This window comes from Gymnodraco acuticeps, unplaced genomic scaffold (assembly GCF_902827175.1).
Source record: "Gymnodraco acuticeps unplaced genomic scaffold, fGymAcu1.1, whole genome shotgun sequence".
NCBI classification, from domain to species: Eukaryota; Metazoa; Chordata; class Actinopteri; order Perciformes; family Bathydraconidae; genus Gymnodraco; species Gymnodraco acuticeps.
In genome coordinates, this window is record NW_022991375.1 from 620167 (window position 1) to 642309 (window position 22143).

Here is a 22143-nt window from a genome sequence, read left to right on the forward strand (position 1 = left end):
TCAGTGAATTTCAAGGCTTTGTTCTGTGTGTGTGTGCGTGCGTGTGGTGTGTGTGTGTGTGCGTGCGTGTGTGTGTGTGTGTGTGTGTGTGTGTGTGTGTGTGTGTGTGTGTGTGTGTGTGTGTGGTGTGTGTGTGTGTGTGTGGTGTGTGTGTGTGTGGTGTGTGTGTGTGTGTGTGTGTGCAGAGGCTTTAATGCCACACAAATAAGGTGTTTCTCTATGTATTGTCTGTATTCTCCAAAAGGGAAACAGCCAAGAGGTTTACCAAACCAATTATTAGGACAATACCCACTTTTTCAGGACACTTTCATTGCAAAAAACACTGTTTCAGTGGCGGGTTAACGTGTGTTTATGTCCATTTGTGTGTCTCAAACTAACATAATGCTTATTTTGTGTGCCACAAATTAAAATAACAAAACTGTTTTTAAAATGTTGAATAAAAAATATACTGGTTTTATCAGCATACTCATAATTCTCTTTTCCGTTTATAAATGTTCCAAATATAATATTTATATAATACATCTCTACATAGTGCTGAGGGACTGTGAGATTATTTATAGTCTATTTGAAGCCCCAGCAATTGGACTTTCTTGTCACCTATAACTGAAACACATATTCCACACTGTGCTCGAGGCAAAGTCTTTCCAGAGCTATAAATTGATTCTGCAGCAGATGCAGGGAGAGACCTTTGAAGGACCTTGAATTGACAAGTGTTATTAGAATAAAAGAAGACAATGGTGCAGGGATGACTATTTTGTAAAAACTCAATCAGCTAACAGACAATTTAATAGGTATTTTCCTTATGATGGAAGATATTTTGTTACTTTATCGAAGACATATGTATAATTTTACAACAGTTCGATCCGTTTTTCAAAAGTTCAACCTGTATGTACACTTGTGCATCACCTACTCCCTATTGAACTTTAGTTAAAGATATATCAATACAAATCAATAACATACTTAACATAGATACATGAGTTACTCATCAGTTAGGTTATTATCTCATAAATCAGTTTCATAATTGGAATTTAGCAATCATCTTATGAGGGTCACCCAAAGTTGCCAAGTGAAAATAATGGAAGCGTTATCAATAATTGATGGTAAAAGCATAGCAGCTGTAACAACTACCTTAATAAACCCAGGAGTGGCTTTCCTCTTTCCGCTGCTTTTTTTTCTTTCTTGTGCCTCATGAAAAGGGGTGCATTAGAAACGATTATCAGGTCATATCATAAATTGTGCCTTTCGTAATTTCAAATAATGAAAATGTGGAGAAAGGAAAAAAATAATTCAACAAATGTATTTAGAGGACAAAAGCAGCATTGGTTGGCTAGTATTCCCACACATTGATTTAATAACAATGGACATCTCAATGTGTCATGCTTCAATGTAAGGACATTTAAGATAAGACTTTATTTATCCCAAAGGAAATTGTTGTGCCAGAGTAACAAAAATACAATAAACACAGCAGCACAACACTAAAAGTGCAGTAAAAAGAGCAATTAAACATCTACAGAAAACATGAAACATAGATGGTCACACAATCAATGCAATTATTAGCAGTATTTAGTAGTGCAAAAAATAAAACGTAGTGGCAGTTACGTAATTGCACGTTATCATAGCATATTATTAATAATATTGCACATGTTATATAGCAGAGAGATTTGAAGAGATGTTCACATACAGAGGTAACTAAAACATGGACAATATCAATAAAAAAGAAGACAAAAAATACATAAACATTTTATAATGCCAAGGTTACTAACTGAAAGATCTCGATAGCTGTTTTGCTTAAAACATTAGAAGTGACATGTCCTTTTTTATGTATTAATTCATTAATACAGGAAAGTTGGCCGACCACTTTTTCTATAAATATGGAATTTCCCCCAAAAATGTAATAAATAGTTCTATGATATTCAGTATTTCTTAATCTCATATTGACACAAATATAGCATGAATTCTAATATATTCATATTCAGTTTATTTTAGCTGCATAGATCCATAACTTTCTTATATAGGCCTACAGTGAACACATCTGAGTTTTTCTTTTCCACAGAAATCACTCTTCATATCAAATACACATCTTTCTATAATGTTGTTTGTTAAAATGTAGACACTTCCTTTATCTTGCATTTATTTAAACATTTATCACACATTTTACATGCTTGTATTCTTGATGAAGTGACAATAACATAGCTAAGTGTTTTCCCAATACATTTGTAAAAGGAATTTTTAGTTTGAATCTCTAAAGTACAAACAAACAAAGAGCCCATGAAGGCAGCATGCCAGTATCCTAGCGACCACAGACGCCAGTCTCTATTAACTGGGGGATTCAGCTTGATCTTTTTAGCTTTACTAACTATAATAAGTGTTTGTTTTTAACCGAAAAGATGGACGTTTCCCTCGAGGCAAAAACCAAACCACTTGCCCTCTTGTCTCCCTTCAGTTTTATCCCACCACGACGAAAGGACCCAAAGGAAATGTCGTTTTATAACCAAGACTCCAAGGTAACGTGGTGGAATGTGAACTGTTGTTGCTATTCAAGCTAGCTCTAGCTAACGAATCATCGCGATATTGTGACAATATCAAGCAGAAAACATGTTTGAATTGTATTCCCATCGGCCACACTGTCCACACACAGTAGATAATCTAATAATATTTGAAAAGTATTGGGTGATCTGGACAGAACATGTCAGGGTAGTTTGTTAAAGCTAAAGCTAACTAGTTTAATTTAAAATGTTTTCTTTTTTAAAACATCACCTGCACTTATTTTCCATATAAACAAACATACGTGATGTTAAAAGACACAAGAAGAACCATTTTATACATGCAACTGTAATAATATTTCTCAAATGCACTACAGATACAATTGTGCTCCAAGGATAAAGAGTACACTGTAGTGATCACTGGTTGACATAATTCACCACGGAACTGTGGGGTTGTTGTTGTATCGCCGGTGGGGATGCCCTCGACCTTGTTGGGCCCCTACCCTCTCCTGCGGCCCCGCCCTCCTCGGCCCCTGTGGTGCTTCCTCCCGGACGCGAGGATTGTGTCCATGGTTGAATTCTGGGGGGGCTTGTGTAGTGATTACTGGTTGACATAATTCACCACGGAACTGTGGGGTAGGGGTATTGTTTCCTTACGGACATATGTGTTGCTACCTGTATATATTGTGTGCCCTCCTGGCTTTCTTTCTCTTGTCTACTCGGACTGCAAGCCAGTAACATGTCCTTTTCTGCTCCTCATTAAAGTTCCCTTTTGCACCTTCGATGCACCGCCTCCGACTCCTATCTCTCGGCACTACAACACTAGAGTTTATTATAACCTATTAAGGCGATTGAGATCACTTCATTTAGAAATACATTTGCAGAAACAATTCAAGTTAGTTGATAAACGTTAAAGTAGTTTTAGAAGGAGATGGAAAGATCATGAACCTTTGTCCAACAATGTCATAACACTCTGATTGACAACAGAAAACTACAGTTACACCATTGTATTTTATTTGTTTTCTTTGTTTAACTTGATTTGAAGAGGTTGTTTGGATAATTGCTTTAATTTGACCCCTTTTCTCCTTCAGCCAAATGAGCATTTAGGACGCACTAGTGTTTGACAACATGCTTTGAATGATCAATGTCTTCGTATTTAAAGGTCCTGGAAGTTTCCATGTACGACCAAGTGTTCAACCAGACCGGGAGCTACGACATGAGGCTGCACCGAGATGACAGGAAACACCATAAAGGGACAGGGCTGGACATAAATGAGGAGGTAATGATTACACTTTAAACTGCTTGCTGATGAGCTCCAACTTATGATTATAACAAGTGTCTGGCCTGGACTCAGTAAAATATTAGCATTGTTTGTCCTAGTTAGGGAAAATTGTCTCTTTGTTTCTGTTGTTCAGAACTCCTGAATTTCATTTCACTTATGCAGATTTTACATACCATAATAACATCTGTTATCAGTGGTTATTCTTTGATAACATTTCATGTACACCTAACAAACATAGGGACATGTATATAGCCCTAAACATATTTGTTTATATGATTTATATGATTCTTAAATGTCTCTCATATTAAAATGGTGGGGCAAAGACACACATACTTGAAAACAGAAGCTGATATTTTACATACAGCTTCTATATTTAGAAATGTTCCATATGAACCGTGTGGTAAGTGACACATACATCTAAGTTTTATGACATCTGTTGATGGCTCCTTTTGAAGCCATTTCATCTCCACAGAGGAATTATTTATGTCCAGTAAACTGGCTCACAGAGAGTTTGTGGGTCCCTGAAAGCAGAGAGGGTGTCAAAATAACACGCGCACGCACACACGCTCAAATGCAAACTCAAACACACACACACACACAGTGGAGTTTATAATTACAGTGAGTCAAGAGGCTTTCTGGCAGTGATGGTGACAGCTCCCTCTGAATGTAGATGTTTCTGTTCAGGACTTCACATTTGAATGTGAATTAAAAACTATTTTTTGTACAAACTATTCAGAGGATAATGGCAGCATGTTATTATTTGATCCTGTCACTAATGGAAATAGAAAACCCTGCAGTGAAGGGAGGTACGGTCTATTCTGAAAAGAGTTAGCCGGACCTCCCTAAACTAAAAGGATCTAAGTCAGGGGTGTCCAAACTTTTTTCAGCGAAGGCCAGATACAGAAAAATATACGAAGGGCTGGGCCACTCGCTAGAAGTGAGGTATATTGCCTTATAAGTTAAATTATAAGTTAGCAAAATCAATCAAATGTAGGTAAGTTATGATCTCCATTTACTTTGCTACAAAAAGTGTTTAGCTCATTCCTTAAAACAGAAGCCTCAGATTGATTGTAATAAGGGGAAACAGGAAGTGTATACGTCAAGCTTGTTATGTAAATAAGTTATTGGGCTTTTTTCTTATCAACTTAGATTTGTTAGAAAACGTTTCCAACTTTAATGGACTGAATTTATTTGAAAAGTGGGTTTATTATTAACACATGAATACTACTACGTGATATATTTTTACATATATATTTAAGAAATACAATATAAAAAAAGCACAAGTTTAATTTGTGGGCCATATTCCATTATACTTTTTGAAAATGCTGAGGGCCGATTCAAAATGGTCCGCGTGCCGCATTTGGCCCCCAGGCCGTAGTTTGGACACCCCTGATTAAGTGTTCAAAAATGTGTCCGGGTCAGACTGGGTTATTATATGCAATACATTTCCTAATTCCATTGTCTGTTTTCTAATTTAACATGGATGGGGAGTGTCAAGCCAAGATTAGTTTAATTCACTTATTTTTGAGTATTTATTCTGTATATTTTGTCTTGATCGTCTCCAGGAGAAGTTGCGGATCGTCCCGGTGCGCTCCTCTGCAGAGTATGGCCGTCGCCCTGTTCCCGCCCTCTACCAACCGGGCCGGCAGCACTCTCGTGTCGCTTACACAAAAGCCGAATTTTTCATGAAAAACGGGATCACCTGGAATGTGGCACAGGCATACGGATCAGTGGTCCCTATTTGAAAGTATCATAAAATAAGATGAAAGTGAAAATAATAAAACAGTGTTGCAGCCTGTAGATTTCAGTTGAATTGATGAAAATTAGAATCGAGCAAACTTTAATTAGGTTACACTTCATTCTGATACATTCATTATGGTTATAAGCAAAAAAAATCGTTATTTAAATTGACATTTTCCGTCAAAATACGAGAAGATATTAAGACAGTGACATTTCCTAGGAAGCTCAAGCTATGTTCTTGTTTGAAGCTAAGATTGCTCCATCAGTACCAGTGTTATTTAAGCTTAAGGTGGCACACATCCAAAATGTCTTCCAGTTATTGCATCTCGACATTGCACCATATTAAAGATCAGTCTGTTCAGATTTCTGCCTTCAGTATAATGACGGCTTTTATATATATAAGACACTGAATGTTCTGGATGAAAGGCATATTGTGGATTTTTACAGACAGGATTTCTCTCTTTTTACTTACAGAGGGACAAAAGTTATCCACATAAAATGTACAAGTTACAAAGTATTTGGTCACCCTTTCTTTATGTAAAAACTAGGGCCGGGACTCGATTAAAAAAATTAATCTAATTAATTAGAGGCTTTGTAATTAATTAATCGAAATTAATCGCATTTTTAATCGCATATACATATTTGACCTAAGAACAGTGAGAAGCAATTTTTTTTCACATGGATTTTAGTATACCATTAGGCGCATTCACACCGCAGTACTTTTCCCACAAAGGTTCATGAGAATTTAGTTCATGAGAACTCTTTGAACCTGGGGGTGGATTAGGCAAATGAAGCCGCTGACGTCACTTCTTCTTCTTCTGCTTTGGGTTTACTGGCAGGCCGCAAACCACTTCACGGCGTATACTGCCGCCCAAAGTCCCCGGAGTTGGGGACTGGCTTCAGTAGAAGCTGCTGGGACTCCCAGCAGCCTTCCGAGTAAATCGCCAGAACGCCGACACCTCCTCATCTCCACCGCTCCCATGTTTTATTTGGTGTTGCCATAAGTTAGTCTCTCTGCGTTTCTGCGCTGGGCTAATGCTAATAATGCTAATGCGAGGATAATAAAATGGCGGCTTCACAAAACTTTTTGGGAGTTTTACGGGGCGTGGTTTGCAATCCGCCCAGCCAATCAGAAATATAGCTCTTTTCTCACAAGAGAGCCGTACGAAAGTCCCTGCTCTCTAGCAGCTCTCTGCTCTCTAGCAGGGACTTTCGTGGGGGTAAAAAGGTTCTCATGAACTAATTTTAGTATCGGCTCTTTTTGGTGTGAACGCGATAAAAGAGGCTAACGTCCACGCTAGCTGCTATATGTTTTTGCATTGAGGTGATACTTGAGGCTTGATGTGCTGCGGTGATATGCGAATTCCTTTTTTGCATAATTTGCACACAACCGTGCTCTTATCAACGCTTCCATCCGTCCGTTTTTTAAAACAACATTTCCCACTGTTGTTCACTGTGGTTTTTTGTTGTCTGAAGTCATGAACGTTAGTTGGTGCTCCAGTATAATCGGTACGCCTGAAACTCATCCAGTGAGAAACGTTCCGCGGTGCAAAAATAAGTGCGATTAAAATGCGTTAATTTTTTTAACGCGTTAATTTTTGTGTAATTAATTAATCTTAATTAACGCGTTAAAGTCCCGGCCCTAGTAAAAACCCATCTTAATCCACATCAATAACCTCTTTGATTTGGAAGATTCCTTTTTATAAATACTAAACTTGTGCAACTAAGACCAACCTCTTACATAATGTTTTTTTTTTAACATTGACATATCTTAAATTCTTCTTCCTTTGTACTTTGGTAGAAATAGAGCATGTATTTTTAGAAAGGACACAGTATTTGAATCTGTTTCTTTGTTAGAACAGCAGTGTTTATTTAAGGGGTGAGTAAATTGGAAATGTTGTTGCATAAAGTGGACAAAACACTTTCTAAAACAATGGTTTCACACCTCCATTAGAGATTCATCCTGAGAGATGTCTGCTGTAAAAGTAGCTCATTACATCACCGTCCATTTCAGTTGGACAGTCTTTATTATAATTACTGTTCTAACTTACAGAACATATCTGATGATAGTGTTCATACTAAAAAATACAGTGTTATTGATTATTTGCAATTGTAAACGAGAGGGTATTTTAATAAATGAGATATTTACATTTACACTAATATAGTATCATGTTAAATTTAAAGGAAAACATTGACATTTGGAGAAATAAGCATCTTTAATAATAGATGATCTTTCCATTGCTATAGATTTCCATTGTATTTCCCCCAAAATGGCTTCTATTGCTTTAAAAATAGATCCTATGCTATTAAAGAAACTCTTGTTCATGTACTATAACATGATTGTCTGATATAATAGATGCTAGTATAGTAGCTACTGTTAAAGTAGGGGTCAGTATTACTAATGCATTCTGAATAGAGTGCCACAGTGACGCATCCTAAAACCCGGAAGTAACCTTCTTCCGTTTCCCTCGACAAAAAAGCAATGCAATTTCTCTATAGGATTTTGGAAAATAGCTCGAAATAAGGTCATATCTATCGATCATAAATCTATCGATTAGATTTATGATTCGAAAATTATAAAAGTAGGGTAGACATGTAGAGATTATCCGGCTGAACAAAACGTGATCTTATTTCGAGCTATTTTCCAAAATCCTATGGAGAAATTGCATTGCTTTTTTGTCGAAGGACCGGGTTTTAGGACGTGTCACTGTGGCACTCTATTATCTAATGAAATAAATCAGCTGATTTCAGACAAGCTTAGAAAAAAGGCCCCCACTCACCTTCCTTAGTTTTGATCATTTACTTAAGGGATTATGACTGTGATATTTGATCTCATAGACACACAGTGGAGCCAAGATAGTTTAATATTTCTGTTTAATATAACTCAGACTGTAACAAATACATATGTTATAATGTCTGTCGTAATATGTGTCTGACTCTGGAAAAGTTGGAAAAACAGCGAATACTTCTTGTATCTCTGACTTCATCACACATATTTAAGCTCTTCTTTGTGATCTTTTCATAATGCATGTACTATTTTTTCTTCTGATCACTGAGCCTGCCCTTAAACTGTCTTTTTGCATTTAAAAGTCTCTACAATAAATAAGTATGCCAAATGAAAACCTGTGTTATCTCCAATCATTCAAACCAAAGATGATAACAAATGTTACTTTAATGTGATGCTTCTTTCAAACTGCACTTGTTTTTAAAGCACTAAAACAAACCCACAAAGACAGCAGACGTCAATTTATATACAAATGTTTAATGAATAACAAAAGGATGTCAGTGGACATTACACACATTGCTGTTGGTCTGGTTCTAAGTGGATTATAAAAAAAAAAAAAACGTTTCTCTAAAGCTATAAATACAATTCACAGGTTTTGGCAAACTATCCATCGCACCCTAAAAGACAATTAGCTGTTTTAACATCCATTTAGGATGAAATGGAACAAACCGGATCACAGTGCCAAACAGGCAGATATATAAAAATAACACACAGCTCTGCAGGCAGCTCAAGTATAAGGCTCTGAAGCTCTGCAACACTGGCACTTAGCTCCACACCACTACTACTGTACAGACAGGCGGCTGCAGTCCTTGAGAGCAAACCTCTTTTTAGTCAGGCACTCCTTTAGTCAGTGAAGAGACTCCTCAGGGCAACGTCTTGGTCACACTCGAGTTTATAAAAAAATCCAGAGTGCAGCGTTGAAGGACTGCGACATTTCACCTCTACGTTGTGATGCTATTGCTAAAGACAAAACTGCTTCTCAACAATCGTGTATCCAATGTAGGCTGCTGCTGGTAATGGGTTTAAGTTACGGCGCATGAAATATCTACGGCCACTTTGCGTATGATTGTTTTTGTTCTGCCCGCTCAAGGCATCACAGTCCCTTGTGAAAGAGATCGGGTCATCTCCGTGTGGACAAAGAAGGTCTTCAGCTCTCCTTTGCCCTTCACGTTAATGATGCCCCGACACGAACACATGTACCCGAGTGTGGATAAGATGTGATTCGTCTCCTCTGTTACCTGCACAGGAAGAAGGAAACATGACTAGAATAGGAAGTTCTCTATCACACTGGAAGACCTTTAATGTGGAAAGAGAGACCCTCACTTGTATTTTTCCCAGAACCCCCGTGGTCTCCATCCTACTGGCCACGTTCACACTGTTTCCCCAGATGTCATACTGAGGTTTCTGGGCCCCGATGACCCCTGCGATCACTGGCCCGTGGTTTATACCTAGAAATACCAAATCACAAATATAATGGATCATTCTCCTAAATAATTAAGTATTCTAAGCATTACTTTTGCATTCAAATGGGACATTTCTGCCGATAATTCGCCATGAAGAAATTTCCTCACCAATTCTGAGTCTGAAGTCGTTGAAGGAGTGTTTGTTGATGACATCTAGCTTCCCCACAAGAGCAAAGGCAAACTCAACCATGGTGCCAATGTGCATGTTCTGTCGGTCATGTTCCTAAAAATGCATGGGGGAGAAAACGAGGTAATGCATCATTATGAGCACCCCAATATCATGCAGTGGAATAATCATTGGTTGCGTCTTTGAAATTCAACTTTTGCATCCCGTCGCATCTTCAATCAAGTTTTCTTCGACTGGCTTTTTAAAAAAAAACATTATCTTGATGCCACCTTCAAATAAAACTGGACTATTTTATTAAGTTTGGACCATGTGTTCAACCCAGGTTTTCCCTGTATGGCATTTTAAATATTATTCTTCCCAGAGTTACAAAAAACGACTAAGAATTTAGAGTTAAATCTGCCTCACGTGCGGTACTACAATGGGAGGCTTGACAGGTGAAGCAACATCTAATGGGGCAAGGGATCTTAGCAAATGGTCAATTTAGCAGATTCCCTACAGGCATTAAAGAGATTTGGTTTTAAAATAAAAATGTGCTGCTACCTCTGTGAGTGCTGATCTAGATTGCTTCCAGTGAAAACACTCATGTATTCAAATGAGCACAGTTATGAATCACTGGTGCTTAAATGTTATGTGTAGCACATTTTAAGGGCAACCCACACAAAGCAAATAAACACATTTTGATGCTTAATCTTCATTCTGTTTTGTAGCCATAAATGACAAATGACAATATTTTTGAATATGAGATCAAGCTGCCAAAACTACTTGGCCCTCTGTTTTCGCAAAAAGGCTCTTGTTCTCTGTTCTGTTATCCAAATATGAACTCAAATAAAAGCTTGACAGTAGGAGTCCTATCACATGCAATGTCAGTGTGAGTGACAATGTGTGTAAGATCATGCCTGTGCGCACTCTGGTCCCGGAGTCACATTCAGGCCAGTTGCAGCCATGTAGGTGCTGCCGATGGTTTTTATCTTCTCCACTCCGCTGAACTTTGGTTTGGACAGCAGCTGAGGAAAAATAACACACACAGGCGTAAAAACACGGCATATCTCTGCCGAAACGGCTTTATTGGTGTTTACTGGTATTTACCTACAAAATGTCAGTTATAGGGACATGGAACAACAATGAATAGAAACAAAATGACCATAAAGCAACACAAAATGATTTAAACAAGACTCAAAAAGACTACCAAAAACATTGAGACGCAAACATAATTAAAAATGAATATAAAGTGATACAAAACAAGCACAAAATATTCAAAATGAATTTGAGTCTCATTACAATGACAGAAACTGACTAGGAAGAGACACAAAAGGGCTATAAAGGGAAATAGAGCAACTACAACATGAGTAAACATGACTGCAGAGACACACAGAACCACAAAGAGACACAAAACTGTGTGTGTACATGTGATGATTGAACATGAATGTGATTCCTTCTCCATTCTGAACAGACACAAATGACTTCAAAGGGAAAAAAAGACTACAAAAAGACTAAATTGACCACAAAGAGACTTAAAATGCCTACAATGCTAGAAAAGGGGACACAAAAACCACAGAAAGATGCTTATACAAGACACATGACATGACTACAAAGAGACACAAAGAGGGACGATGACTTGAGAGCATAATCATTCAGTGTGGCTGTGTCTCAGAAAAAGATTATTTATTTCCACATTGTCAGATGGCAGGATTATTAGAGTGAGAGGGGTTTACCTCATCAAAGTCTGCTATGATCTCGTTGAGAAGACGGAGGCACTCCAGTCCCTCCTTATTGACATCAGACTCGGTATAAAACTCTTTGAAGTCCGGGATGGAGGCGAACATCACACACACAGACTCGTAGGACTGATGATAAAGGTCCTGATAACGAGAGGGAGGAGATAACAGCTGCATGTGTTGTATTGATCGAGCACTGAAAGAAAGTAAAGAGTCCCAAGCACAGAGGGAAGATCTATGGGCTGAATACCTGACACTGATCAATTACGGCATTTCTTTAAATAAATAAAATGACACTTTAATCATTTCTGTCAGGGCACAGTGTCACTGCAGCAGCAAGATAGCAACAGCATCCATCACAGTAAAGACAGGATTCAGAGCAGATTAAATGAGGGTACCGAGAGTGCAACTTAAAATGGACCAAATCAAAAAAATTGGAAAGGTGGCAACATCAGTTAAGGAAGGGTTAGCATGCAAAAGCAGGAGAGCATGAAAACAAAATGATACTGTACTGGGAAGTATGTATGGCAGTATAAACTCCCTACTTTCAATTCATTATTTTAAGCCGTTATCGCAATATTTCTTAGCAAATTGTCTCTCGTTCATTTGTGTCTATTCTTAAGAAAATAAAAAAAGGCCAGTTTCTGAAGATAACAACATAATTATGGGATTGGAAAATGTATGTTTTGTTGATTTGAGATTTATTTTGTTGCATAAACCCTTGTACAAAACATATCTTTGAGTAAAACTTGATCTGACATTTAACATCAGTTGTTAAAGTTGTTGCTATTTAACCATACAGTAGCACATGTTTAATGATGGTTAATACTAAACATATATCACAAAACAATAAAAGAAATAAGGGTGGCTTAAATTCAATTACTTATTGATACTGTACATGTAATAATCAGAATGTCTCAATAACTTCATGTAGATCTCAGCTAGCTAAAGGGTTGTGTCTCCAGCTACACATTATACAACCATATCATTGCAAAAGCAAATAAGCATATTCTCAAACATTTTAAAAATATTCCTATAACTTACAATCATAAATACATGTTTTAATAAATAAAACCTGAAAGATAAATACCGCAGCTCAACATATAGGAAAAAAGACTGTACTGTTTTTTCTTGAATATTCACCTCGTTTTTCCAGTTGCGTCCCAGGAAGTGTTCGGCGACGTGTGCAGGTAAAACGTTCTCCAGCAGAACCCGGTTGAGGTTCTCCATGGTTTCGATCTCCTCACACTCCCTCTTGAACTTGTCCCTCCACAGAAAGTCCAACCTACAGTAATATTCATTCTGTTACAGGAGGACACAGAGTAAAGAGACACCTGTGTCATTCACACCAGCACTCTTCTCCAACACTAACGGACACTTTATGAATCTACAGGTGAAGAAAAGAAACTGACCACATTTCATTTTTCAAGTTAAATTCTGATGTATTCAGCTACAGAAATGTACAAGACATGAGAGTGCACTCTCATGTCTTGTACACAATTGAAGTGTTATTTGTCATGAAACAGAATAGCACAATTAGTGTGCACTTAAGTGGTATCCGGAAGTAGCTTATATGTGAAATATAATAGTGATGTATTGTAAGTATGCTTCTGTAGCACATAACCCAGTACTTGCAGTGGTAACAGTATTGTACTTAAAATACACTTCTATTCTGTAGCACTTCTACATTATAGTATCATAACATTATACTTCAAATACATGGATTTATGGTGCTTAAATTGTGATAGAACCTTACAAAAATACATTTTTATTAACATAATAGCACAATTTAAAAGTATTGAATACAGTCAGAAAGTGCATTTGAAGTTCATTTGAAATATAACGTGTGTGCTTGAATAAGTTTGTTCAAAACACACTTATACACTACTATGAATTGAGCTAAATACCCTTTTAAGTATATTTCAAACACCCTGGTGATATAATACAATTGTACTTAAAGTACTTCAGTAGACTTAAAGTTTACATAAAGTTGTGCCAATTTAGCACACAATTTACACTTCAAGTATACTCAACTAATGCTTAAGTAGTACTCAAGTACAACTTGAGTACACTTTTGTATACTTGAATGCGACAAAAATAGTACATTTATCCTAAAAGTGCACTTAGTACATTCTTTAAAAAGTATAATTTAAGCATAATATTTTTTTACCTGGGTGTGTCTTAAATATTTATATAATTTGCCATTCAATGAAAAATGTATAGGATTTCAGGGAAAACGTAACCAACTGAAACTTAAAGAGCCTGTGACACGAGTTTCCCCCATCATCCAAACCCATCAATTTGAGTAAATATTGTCCCCTTGAAAACCGTTACTGAACTGATTTTGGATATTTGTACTTTGATAACCATTAATCTGCCCTTCAATGTTGACCATTTCCTGGATCTGCTCGGGGATTCTTCAAGTCCCGCCAAATTACGTGTGACGTCATTGCGGGCACAGCGCTCCAGCTGCACCGTTCAGGATCCCAGCATCTGCATGTAAACGCGATGGCGCACACAGCAGCAAGCTCAGACAGCGATGACAGTTTAATGTTGAACGTGTCTGAGAGCTCATATGAGTCTGAAGGATCGCTTTATGTTGTATCTGTTAGAAGTTTAGGAATTAGGTGCGTCAATATGGGCGATCATACGGTCATGTAGCCAATGGTGGACTGGGACTAAAAATCATCCCGGGACTCTCGACCGGCCCACTTCGGTACCGCTAGTAAGTTGTCAACGGGGGGAGTGGGGGATGTCAGGGGCGGCGGGTGCTGTAGGTAGTAAATGTAAATATGTAAATATTTGTGTCACTGCATCCTGGTAAAATACAAATATAATGCAATGTCTGTGTCTTTGACATTAGCGCTGCCAGCCACCTGTGCCCTGTACTACGAAGCCAGTTCAACATACCCTGGATATGTTTGAGTAACAAACTAACTAACAACAACAAACTAACAAACGAGATCTCGCTAAGCGGTCCTACGACGCTGGTTATCAACTCGGTAACTCAAGCCAGGGTTTCTCTCACCAGCTGAGAGCGCGTTGACGTCTAAGACACCAGTGGATCTGACTTTAATTACATTTGACTCGAGTGTTTCGTCAACATAATGTGTTGCTAAAAATAATACTTCTGCATACAGTATGTGACACTGTAAGTGTTGCACGGCCAGACACGGCAGATAAGGAAATATGATATATTATGATATTATATGATCGATGATCTGATTGATGATGTAATATGAATGATAAGTGCGACACGTCGGCGTCTTCTCTGCATACGGCAGTTTAAACTGTATTTCCTTTATCCTGTAATATGACTTGAGAGATTTAAACTCCGCACACGGAGTTGATCTCTTTTCTATAGACGCCGGAGGCGGGCAGCGTCAGGTAAAAAAAGTTATTTAGCCTTCCCAAACCTGAGCCTCACGCGCCGCATATGGGGGATGTGCTAGTGCAGGGTCGGCGTCATGGGGGGTCATTCGCGGGCCATGCCCCCCCAAATGAGTCACTGTGCCCCCCCAACGCAGGGTGGGCAAGCCTTGCCACTTTGCAGTTTTTTTTTTTTTAATCATATCAGTGAAAACGTTTCCACTAAAGGTTTTTTGTGTGAAATACATCATAAATAAAGAATACAAATATAAAACACAGCCTGAGGTGTGCTCACTGCTGCTCTCTGATTGGTGTGTTGCTTGACCAATGACCCCCGACCTTTGTTTTGTTATCATTACGTGGCTGTGTGTTTAGATGAAAGCCCAGTGGCGATCTGTTCATCTGTTACACTGATTATACAGTAAAGCCATCGAAAATAATATGATATACAGTAGAGTACAAGTAGCCTACTTCTGGGTCTCTGTGTTTCATTCAAGCTCGGCTCTGTGTGTGTGGCACGAGCGCATTTTGTGAGTGCGGGAGTGGTAACGTGGAATGTTGTTGTTAGCATCTGGTTAGCTAGCTATGCTAACGGATATAAAGAGCTGTTTCTACACCAAGGTGGAGGAGAGTCCTCTCCTGTCAGACTGGGAGGATCGTATAACCTCAGCTCAGTGAGGTAAGGACTCTCTCAGTGTTTAGATAGTTAACTTGAGTGTAAGTTATCTCAGTGGGTCTCAAACGGTTTGGTCACCATTTATGTAAACAAGTATTTGCGAGGAATACCTTTATATGATCATTATAGTTATTAAAGAATAAGAGACTAAATGAAAAACGGGTATGAAATAGGCTACTATAGGACAGTAACACAAGAATACAGTTTAAAAGGGGAGTGATTAGTAAAATATCCATAAAGAAAAAGTTAATCTGTTTACAGTTCTGTTTCATATGGATGCTGAGAGATAGGCTATAGATCTCTTCATTTTGCTCTCAAAGTGCACCAGATTGATGCTTTTAACTTCAATATTTTAAAAATAATCTTCCCGGGGGAGCTTGCCCCACGGACCCTCCTAGAGGAGGTTAGGTCCCCCCCACCTAAAACATGTTCACATGGATAGGATACTAAATACATTTGCACACTTTTCATATGGTGGCCTATGTCCATATGTTTCTGTTTTGGTGGTCGTGCCACAACCGTGCATGTATGCACAAGTCATAGTACGCTATACAATAGCACTACACCCTGCAATGTGTGTGAAATACACTTTACAGAATTTTTTTTAATTGAAGTTGCGTTGGTGTTTGTGTGTTGGTTGTTGACGGCAGTATGTGCCCCCCCATGATAAATGATTTCCCCCCCATTCGATTTGTTCTGGAGCCGACCCTGTGCTAGTGACTTATCCGACCGGCCCACTTCGGTACCGGCCCATCGGGATTCGTCCCGATGGCCAGTCCGCGACTGCACCCAGCCCACGTAAACTGTCAACGGGGGAGCCTCGCTGCGGGGAAAGGGTGGACCTGGTGTCCCGATCGGAGTGGGAATAATAATAATAATAATAATCTGTGCATTTTATCCATTAATTTCCCCAACATTGTGGTGAAAAAACCACACATTTAATCCATGTTGGTGTACAACTACAAAAAGCATCGGTTTGTTTTCTCATCAGGAAATGCAGACCGGCACAAACAAACGATTTGTAATCATCATTCTCACAATCATTTAATCTATCATATGTTCGCCGAATTGACATGAAAGCACTAATAAATGTAGTTTCATCCACTTGAGTTTACAACTACAAAAATAATCGATTTGTTTTTATATCACATCCGACGGGAGGAAATTCAGTAGCTCTCTACCGATTTTTAATCCTAATGTAATCATCATCTTCACCACGATCATTTATGTTTATGTTCGCCGAATTGACATGAAAGCACTGACAAATATGAATATACTGTAGTCAACTTCATTAAAACGTTATTAACGTGCCTAAACTCAGTAATTCACCATTTCTACGCATGACAACACACTTTGTCCGTGTTTGGCTCTCTCGCCGCACAGTGAAGCGTTCCCGCATTGACGTCACTTCCGGCTTCCCCAAAAACTTCAAAATGAGTCGAAGGAATTTCCCCGCGATGTTCGACATTATTGATATTTAACGGAACGGTATCGCTTTTTCTTTTTTAAACTGACGGTTCGAGATTACTAGTAGCCCAATATTTCATTGCACAACAGTTGTTGGGATGCTGTCACAGGCTCTTTAAGGACTTGATTGGTATTCACGATAAAAAAAGCCCCTCTCTCATGGCTCAAGGAAAAAGAAAAGAAGCAGGACTGTTTTGCATAAAAGGTAGCCACTGCTTCTATTTTTTCTTTTTTATAATGTTTCATGCTTGAGGGAGTTTTCTTTCTAGCGGGGTCAAAACATCCCACGAGTGTGTTTGTGCATAAGACAGAGTCCCTTGAACACACCATCATTATGCTCCTGTATATCTGAAACCTCCAGGCTACCTGTGGGCTGCTGGCCCCTAAAGTGAGTGTGTGTGTGTGTGTGTGTGTGTGTGTGTGTGTGTGTGTGTGTGTGTGTGTGTGTTAGGGCTGAACGATATACCGTGTCATGGCGATAACCACGGTATGCGCATGCGCGGTATTCACACCGCAGGGACGTGCGGTTTTATTCATTTTTTTTAAAATGCTAACGCACTTTAGCACATAATTCAAAAATAAAGATACCCTTATTACTTATCGAAACTGCACATACAATATATCCGATTAAAGCTGAGACTCCACAGATTATTTAAGTATAGTATCTAAGCGATCCGATCTCGCAACAGGGGAAGCAAACACAGACATCACAACACGTACCTTTTACGGAGCTTTTACGGGAGATCGTCTCACCGTAGCTGTCAATCTGATCAAAAGACGTGTTCAATGGCATTAAAACGAGAAAGAAAAAACGCGGCTGAATCGGTTGATCCATAGGTTGATAATGTATCTGTGGCTTTGAAGCAATTGTTTATAATCCATAATTCCATTTGTATGTAAAAATCGGAGCACAAAAGTTAGCTGCTAATGGTAGCCACCTTGGTGGTATGCAGCTTCCGGTTTTGGCTACGCGTCGTTACTCTCACTCCTTATTTGTTCATGTGTTGGTGTGTGTAGAACTTCCCCTGATATTTGACCTTTTTAGACAGATTTAGCACAAAAAAAACCCTCTTCTGGGGCCATTTGGGTGGATTTTCCATATCTCTGGCCCACCTTGCTGGATTTTGACATGTGACATCTCTTACTGACCGTCAGAGCCAATGGAATCGAGGGGCAATCACACAGTCCTTATTTGGTAATGTGTGTGTGAGACTTCCGCATTGCCAAGACCGGAAGCAGCAGCCACTCTGGTAGCTACCATTAGCAGCTAACTTTTGCTCTGCGATATTTACATAAAAATGGAATTATGGATTATAAATTAAATCGTTTTTTTATACAGAGACGTTAAAAACCTATGGATTAACCGATTCAGCCGCGTTTTTTATTTCTCGTTTTAATGCCATTGAACACGTCTTTTGATCAGATTGACAGCTACGGTGAGACATCTCCCCTAGAAGCTACGTAAAGGTACGTGTTGTGATGTCTGTGTTTGCTTCCCCTGTCCGAGTTCAGATCACTCAGTGATGATACTATATACCTAAATAATCTGTGGATCCTCAGCTTTAATCGGATATCTTGTAAGTGCAGCTACGATAAGTAATAATAAGGGTACTTTAATCTTGAGTTCTGTGCCAAAGTGCGTTAGCATTTTTCGCTCAGGGGTCATTTAGATGCTTCTTATGAGACTTGTGTTTTGTTTTGGTATAAAATGGTTTGTATCGTCAGTTAGCTGAGATTATTTCTGTCAATCTGGTATAACACATTAATAGGTTCTTAAATATTACGATCCCCTGAGACACAGTGTCGTGAAAAAAAAAAGTAAAGTACCCGCCGGGACTTTGGGGTTTAACAGGTTAAAAAAAAAACGCAATATATACCGCAGGGGGGGGGGAAAATCGCGATGTCAGTTTTTTTCAATACCGTGCAGCCCTAGTGTGTGTGTGTGTGTGTGTGTGTGTGTGTGTGTGTGTGTGTGTGTGTGTGTGTGTGTGTGTGTGTGTGTGTGTGTGTGTGTGTGTGGGGGTGGGGGTGGGGGTGGGGGTGGGTGTGGGAGCAGTTTTGGCCTCCTGTGAGATGTATTTGATGTGCGTAGTTAGCAGTCTGAAAGAAATGTGCACTGAACACTTTTTCCCTTGAGATGGAAGAGGTGGAAGTAGCCTACATGTCTCCATCAGTGAAGCCCATATGCTCTGTGCTGGGATGTTTTGCTATAGTGTTGAAATGGAAATAAAGATAGCATAGAATAGAAATAATGATGTGGATCATTTGTGTATGAATATCAGGCATCCGGAGTAACGGAATACTAAGAACCGCGTTACGTAGATGTCAGATGTACTTGTGCACATATTTTAACGATCCGCAGCACACGTCTCACACAGTCGCCTCTAAAAATACTTTTACTGGGTGTAGAATTCGTCATTTTTCTGTCTTTCAGGCACAGAAAGTAGAACAACTTTCCAGCTCATAAAGATTGTTCTCTTTGGAGAGAGGCATCCTAGCATGAAAAGCCGGTTTGCAGGATATGAGGAACTGCAACTGCTTCAGATTGGTGTGATACAGGATCCACCATGAAATCTGCATGTAGGTTAATTTAATTTAATTGAACTGCCGCTGCTCCGGTAACACTAATGTGCCAAATGATTAACATCCTTGGAGGATGACAGCATATCACATCTGGAAGGCAGAACTCACAGACTATGCTGTGTTTCCTTTTTCTGTTCTGAATTTTTTTCAAAAGTAGGATCTTTAGGATAACAAATGCCAGTTTTGAGACCCAAAATTCATCCAAATCAGCCCGGATCAGGAGTACAAATATGGCCACTTCCAGGTTCAAACTGCCATTTTTTTATCCTGAAAATGTAAGAAATTGATTCATCACCCCCAAAACCACTACAAAATATTCCAAATCGGCCAAACCATTGTTTAACTATTGTCTGCATATGCTAATTAATGCTGATAAATGCACCTTATGATAATTGTGCAAATTGACCAACATATGCAAATAAGCAACCGACAGTTTCTATGACCCCTTCTTTACGTTTCTAATATACAACTTTGGGGTGCTCAACACTTCCAAGTTCACAATAGGACTATATGAGCTGGCAAACAGACTATAATATTGTTGAGTAATGCAACTGAAAAGGGAATTAGAAAAAGTATTGGAATATATTTTAAAGCACCCCCTACCCTGATATGTGTGTACAGTTTGAGCACTTGCCTCTCTTGCAGAAAGAGGAACGTCCTCCCGGAGTTCAGAAAGTAGGCCGTTTAGAAACCTGCTAACTAGTCTGTAAATGAGCTTTGCTCCATCGCGCATCTGTTCTTGAGGGATGAATTAAAGATGCGTATGTTCTCCTAACCTGCTTTCTCCTCCCTCTGACTAAATGGCCAAGTAAACATCTCATTAGGGATGACGATGAAAATGTAGCAAATGTGTTTATAGCAGGATACAAGTTCATCAAAAGGATGTTCTCATACGCAGCACCTATTGACGTATACTTCTGCGTCAAGGGATTCCAGAGACGTCACTTCTTACACCTTTCGACCTGTTTCCAGAAATATTTTGAGGATAACGGATGAAGCATTTCAATGCACTCATTTATACCCAAACAGCATTTGGGAAGGACAAACCAAATGAACCCTGGGAGACGCTGATAAGAGAGCATAGCTGAATAAGATATGACAGTGATAAATTGTTTACCACGGCAAAGTTGTGTTTCCAAAATAAATGCTCCCCTCCCTTCTGGTGACCTAGATTGAGCACAACACATGGAGCTGTTTGGACCCATTGGTGTTCTCAGGGGAGCCCCAGTCTTGGGTACAGAAGCTCTGGGGGGGAGTCCTTCTATCCTGAACATCTGTGTTGGGGTCAGATATGATGGATGGTACCCCAGGAAAGATGAAACACGCACACCAAATCTGTGTCAGCTGAGTTTTGCTCTCACATGAAGCAAGGATGTTGGACACAGAAGAGATGGAGGCAGTGGGCCAGACTGGCTGCTCCAACGCGACAGAAATGTCAATCTGAAGTATTTTGAGCATTTCTGAACCAAATCTTTGAAGGCAGGTTCACTTGCTCTGTTTCAAGTGTCTCGCAAATGTCTCCACATGCAGAGTTGTTTCGCAAAACAACTTTAAATGACGCACTGGATGACCTAATAAGATCTTACTATGGCTATTATTATTATCACAGATGTAGTTATTTCATTGTGGTGGATTTTTCAAGAAGACTACTGACCTGCCTGGCTAATACCAGTAAGGTGATGAAGAAGATGAAGAGAGACACAGAGCCCATCGTCTTCAGATCCTTCAGCACTCCTGGTCTGGACACAGAGGTAGAGACAAAACAATATATCAATGTTGATCATGTGGGGCCAAATCGGACGATCTTGTATAATCAACAAATTCCGTTAAGATGTTCTGCTTTTCTTTTTACAGAGGACCATTAACTCGCTTATGTTGCTGTTAGGTGAAGGGATCACTAATATTAAAAATCATTTTTACACATTTTAAACAGTGAGCTAACATTTAGATAAAAGTTGAAAAAATGTGCTTAAAGTTCGAGGATAAACCGTTGAAATAGTACATTTTAAAGCTAGCTTAAAGTTAAACAGTTGATATAGTTAGCTTACAGTTAGCTAAAAGTAATGGACAAACCATTGAAATATATAGCTTATAGTTAGCTAAAAGTAATTCATTAACATTTGAAATAGTAAGCTACAAGTTAGGCAATATTCTCAAAAGTTTAAATAGGAGGGAAAGGTGGCTCACATTTACAAAGTGATTCTTATTTTTAAGCAACAGACATTTTGAAGCACCAGAAATACTGCTAGCTTTCTTGGACTACTAGTCTAACCTGACCATTTGTCTATTTGCTTTTTATTTACCACTGTCTAACAATTCTATGTACCGTATGTCCCAATCCTTTGGCAGTACTCTTCATGCTAATAAAGTCAAGGTTGGAGTTGGAAAAAAAGTTTTCCACAGTCTTTCTAACAGCTCTTAAAACTGTTTGCAGAAATGGATTTCTTCAGCAA

The 22143-nt window shown here is 38.8% G+C and overlaps 2 protein-coding genes across 4 annotated transcripts in view; one reads left to right on the plus strand and one right to left on the minus strand.

Annotated features, from left to right (window-relative positions):
* The first annotated feature begins 2312 nt into the window (after positions 1-2312).
* On the plus strand, positions 2313-6042 carry cunh5orf49 (chromosome unknown C5orf49 homolog). The gene is made up of 3 exons (XM_034241139.1): positions 2313-2504; positions 3646-3762; positions 5331-6042. The coding sequence occupies exons 1-3, from the start codon at positions 2388-2390 to the stop codon at positions 5508-5510; spliced, it is 414 nt and encodes a 137-aa protein (XP_034097030.1). The 5' UTR covers positions 2313-2387; the 3' UTR covers positions 5511-6042.
* Positions 6043-8746: 2704 nt separating this feature from the next.
* The window catches only part of adcy2b (adenylate cyclase 2b (brain)), a 65556-nt gene continuing 52159 nt past the window's right edge, over positions 8747-22143 (minus strand). Inside the window, exons 19-25 of one of the 3 annotated variants that reach the window (XM_034241038.1) lie at positions 21345-21429; positions 12739-12897; positions 11593-11739; positions 10777-10884; positions 9862-9976; positions 9614-9738; positions 8747-9528 (exon numbers count right to left, since the gene is read on the minus strand). In XM_034241038.1, coding sequence (XP_034096929.1) covers positions 9376-9528; positions 9614-9738; positions 9862-9976; positions 10777-10884; positions 11593-11739; positions 12739-12897; positions 21345-21429 — 892 coding nt within the window. In that variant the 3' untranslated portion in view covers positions 8747-9375. Of the gene's footprint in view, positions 9529-9613; positions 9739-9861; positions 9977-10776; positions 10885-11592; positions 11792-12738; positions 12898-21344; positions 21430-22143 lie in introns of those variants that run through there. The other 2 variants (XM_034241039.1, XR_004571641.1) reach the window with 2 other exon arrangements.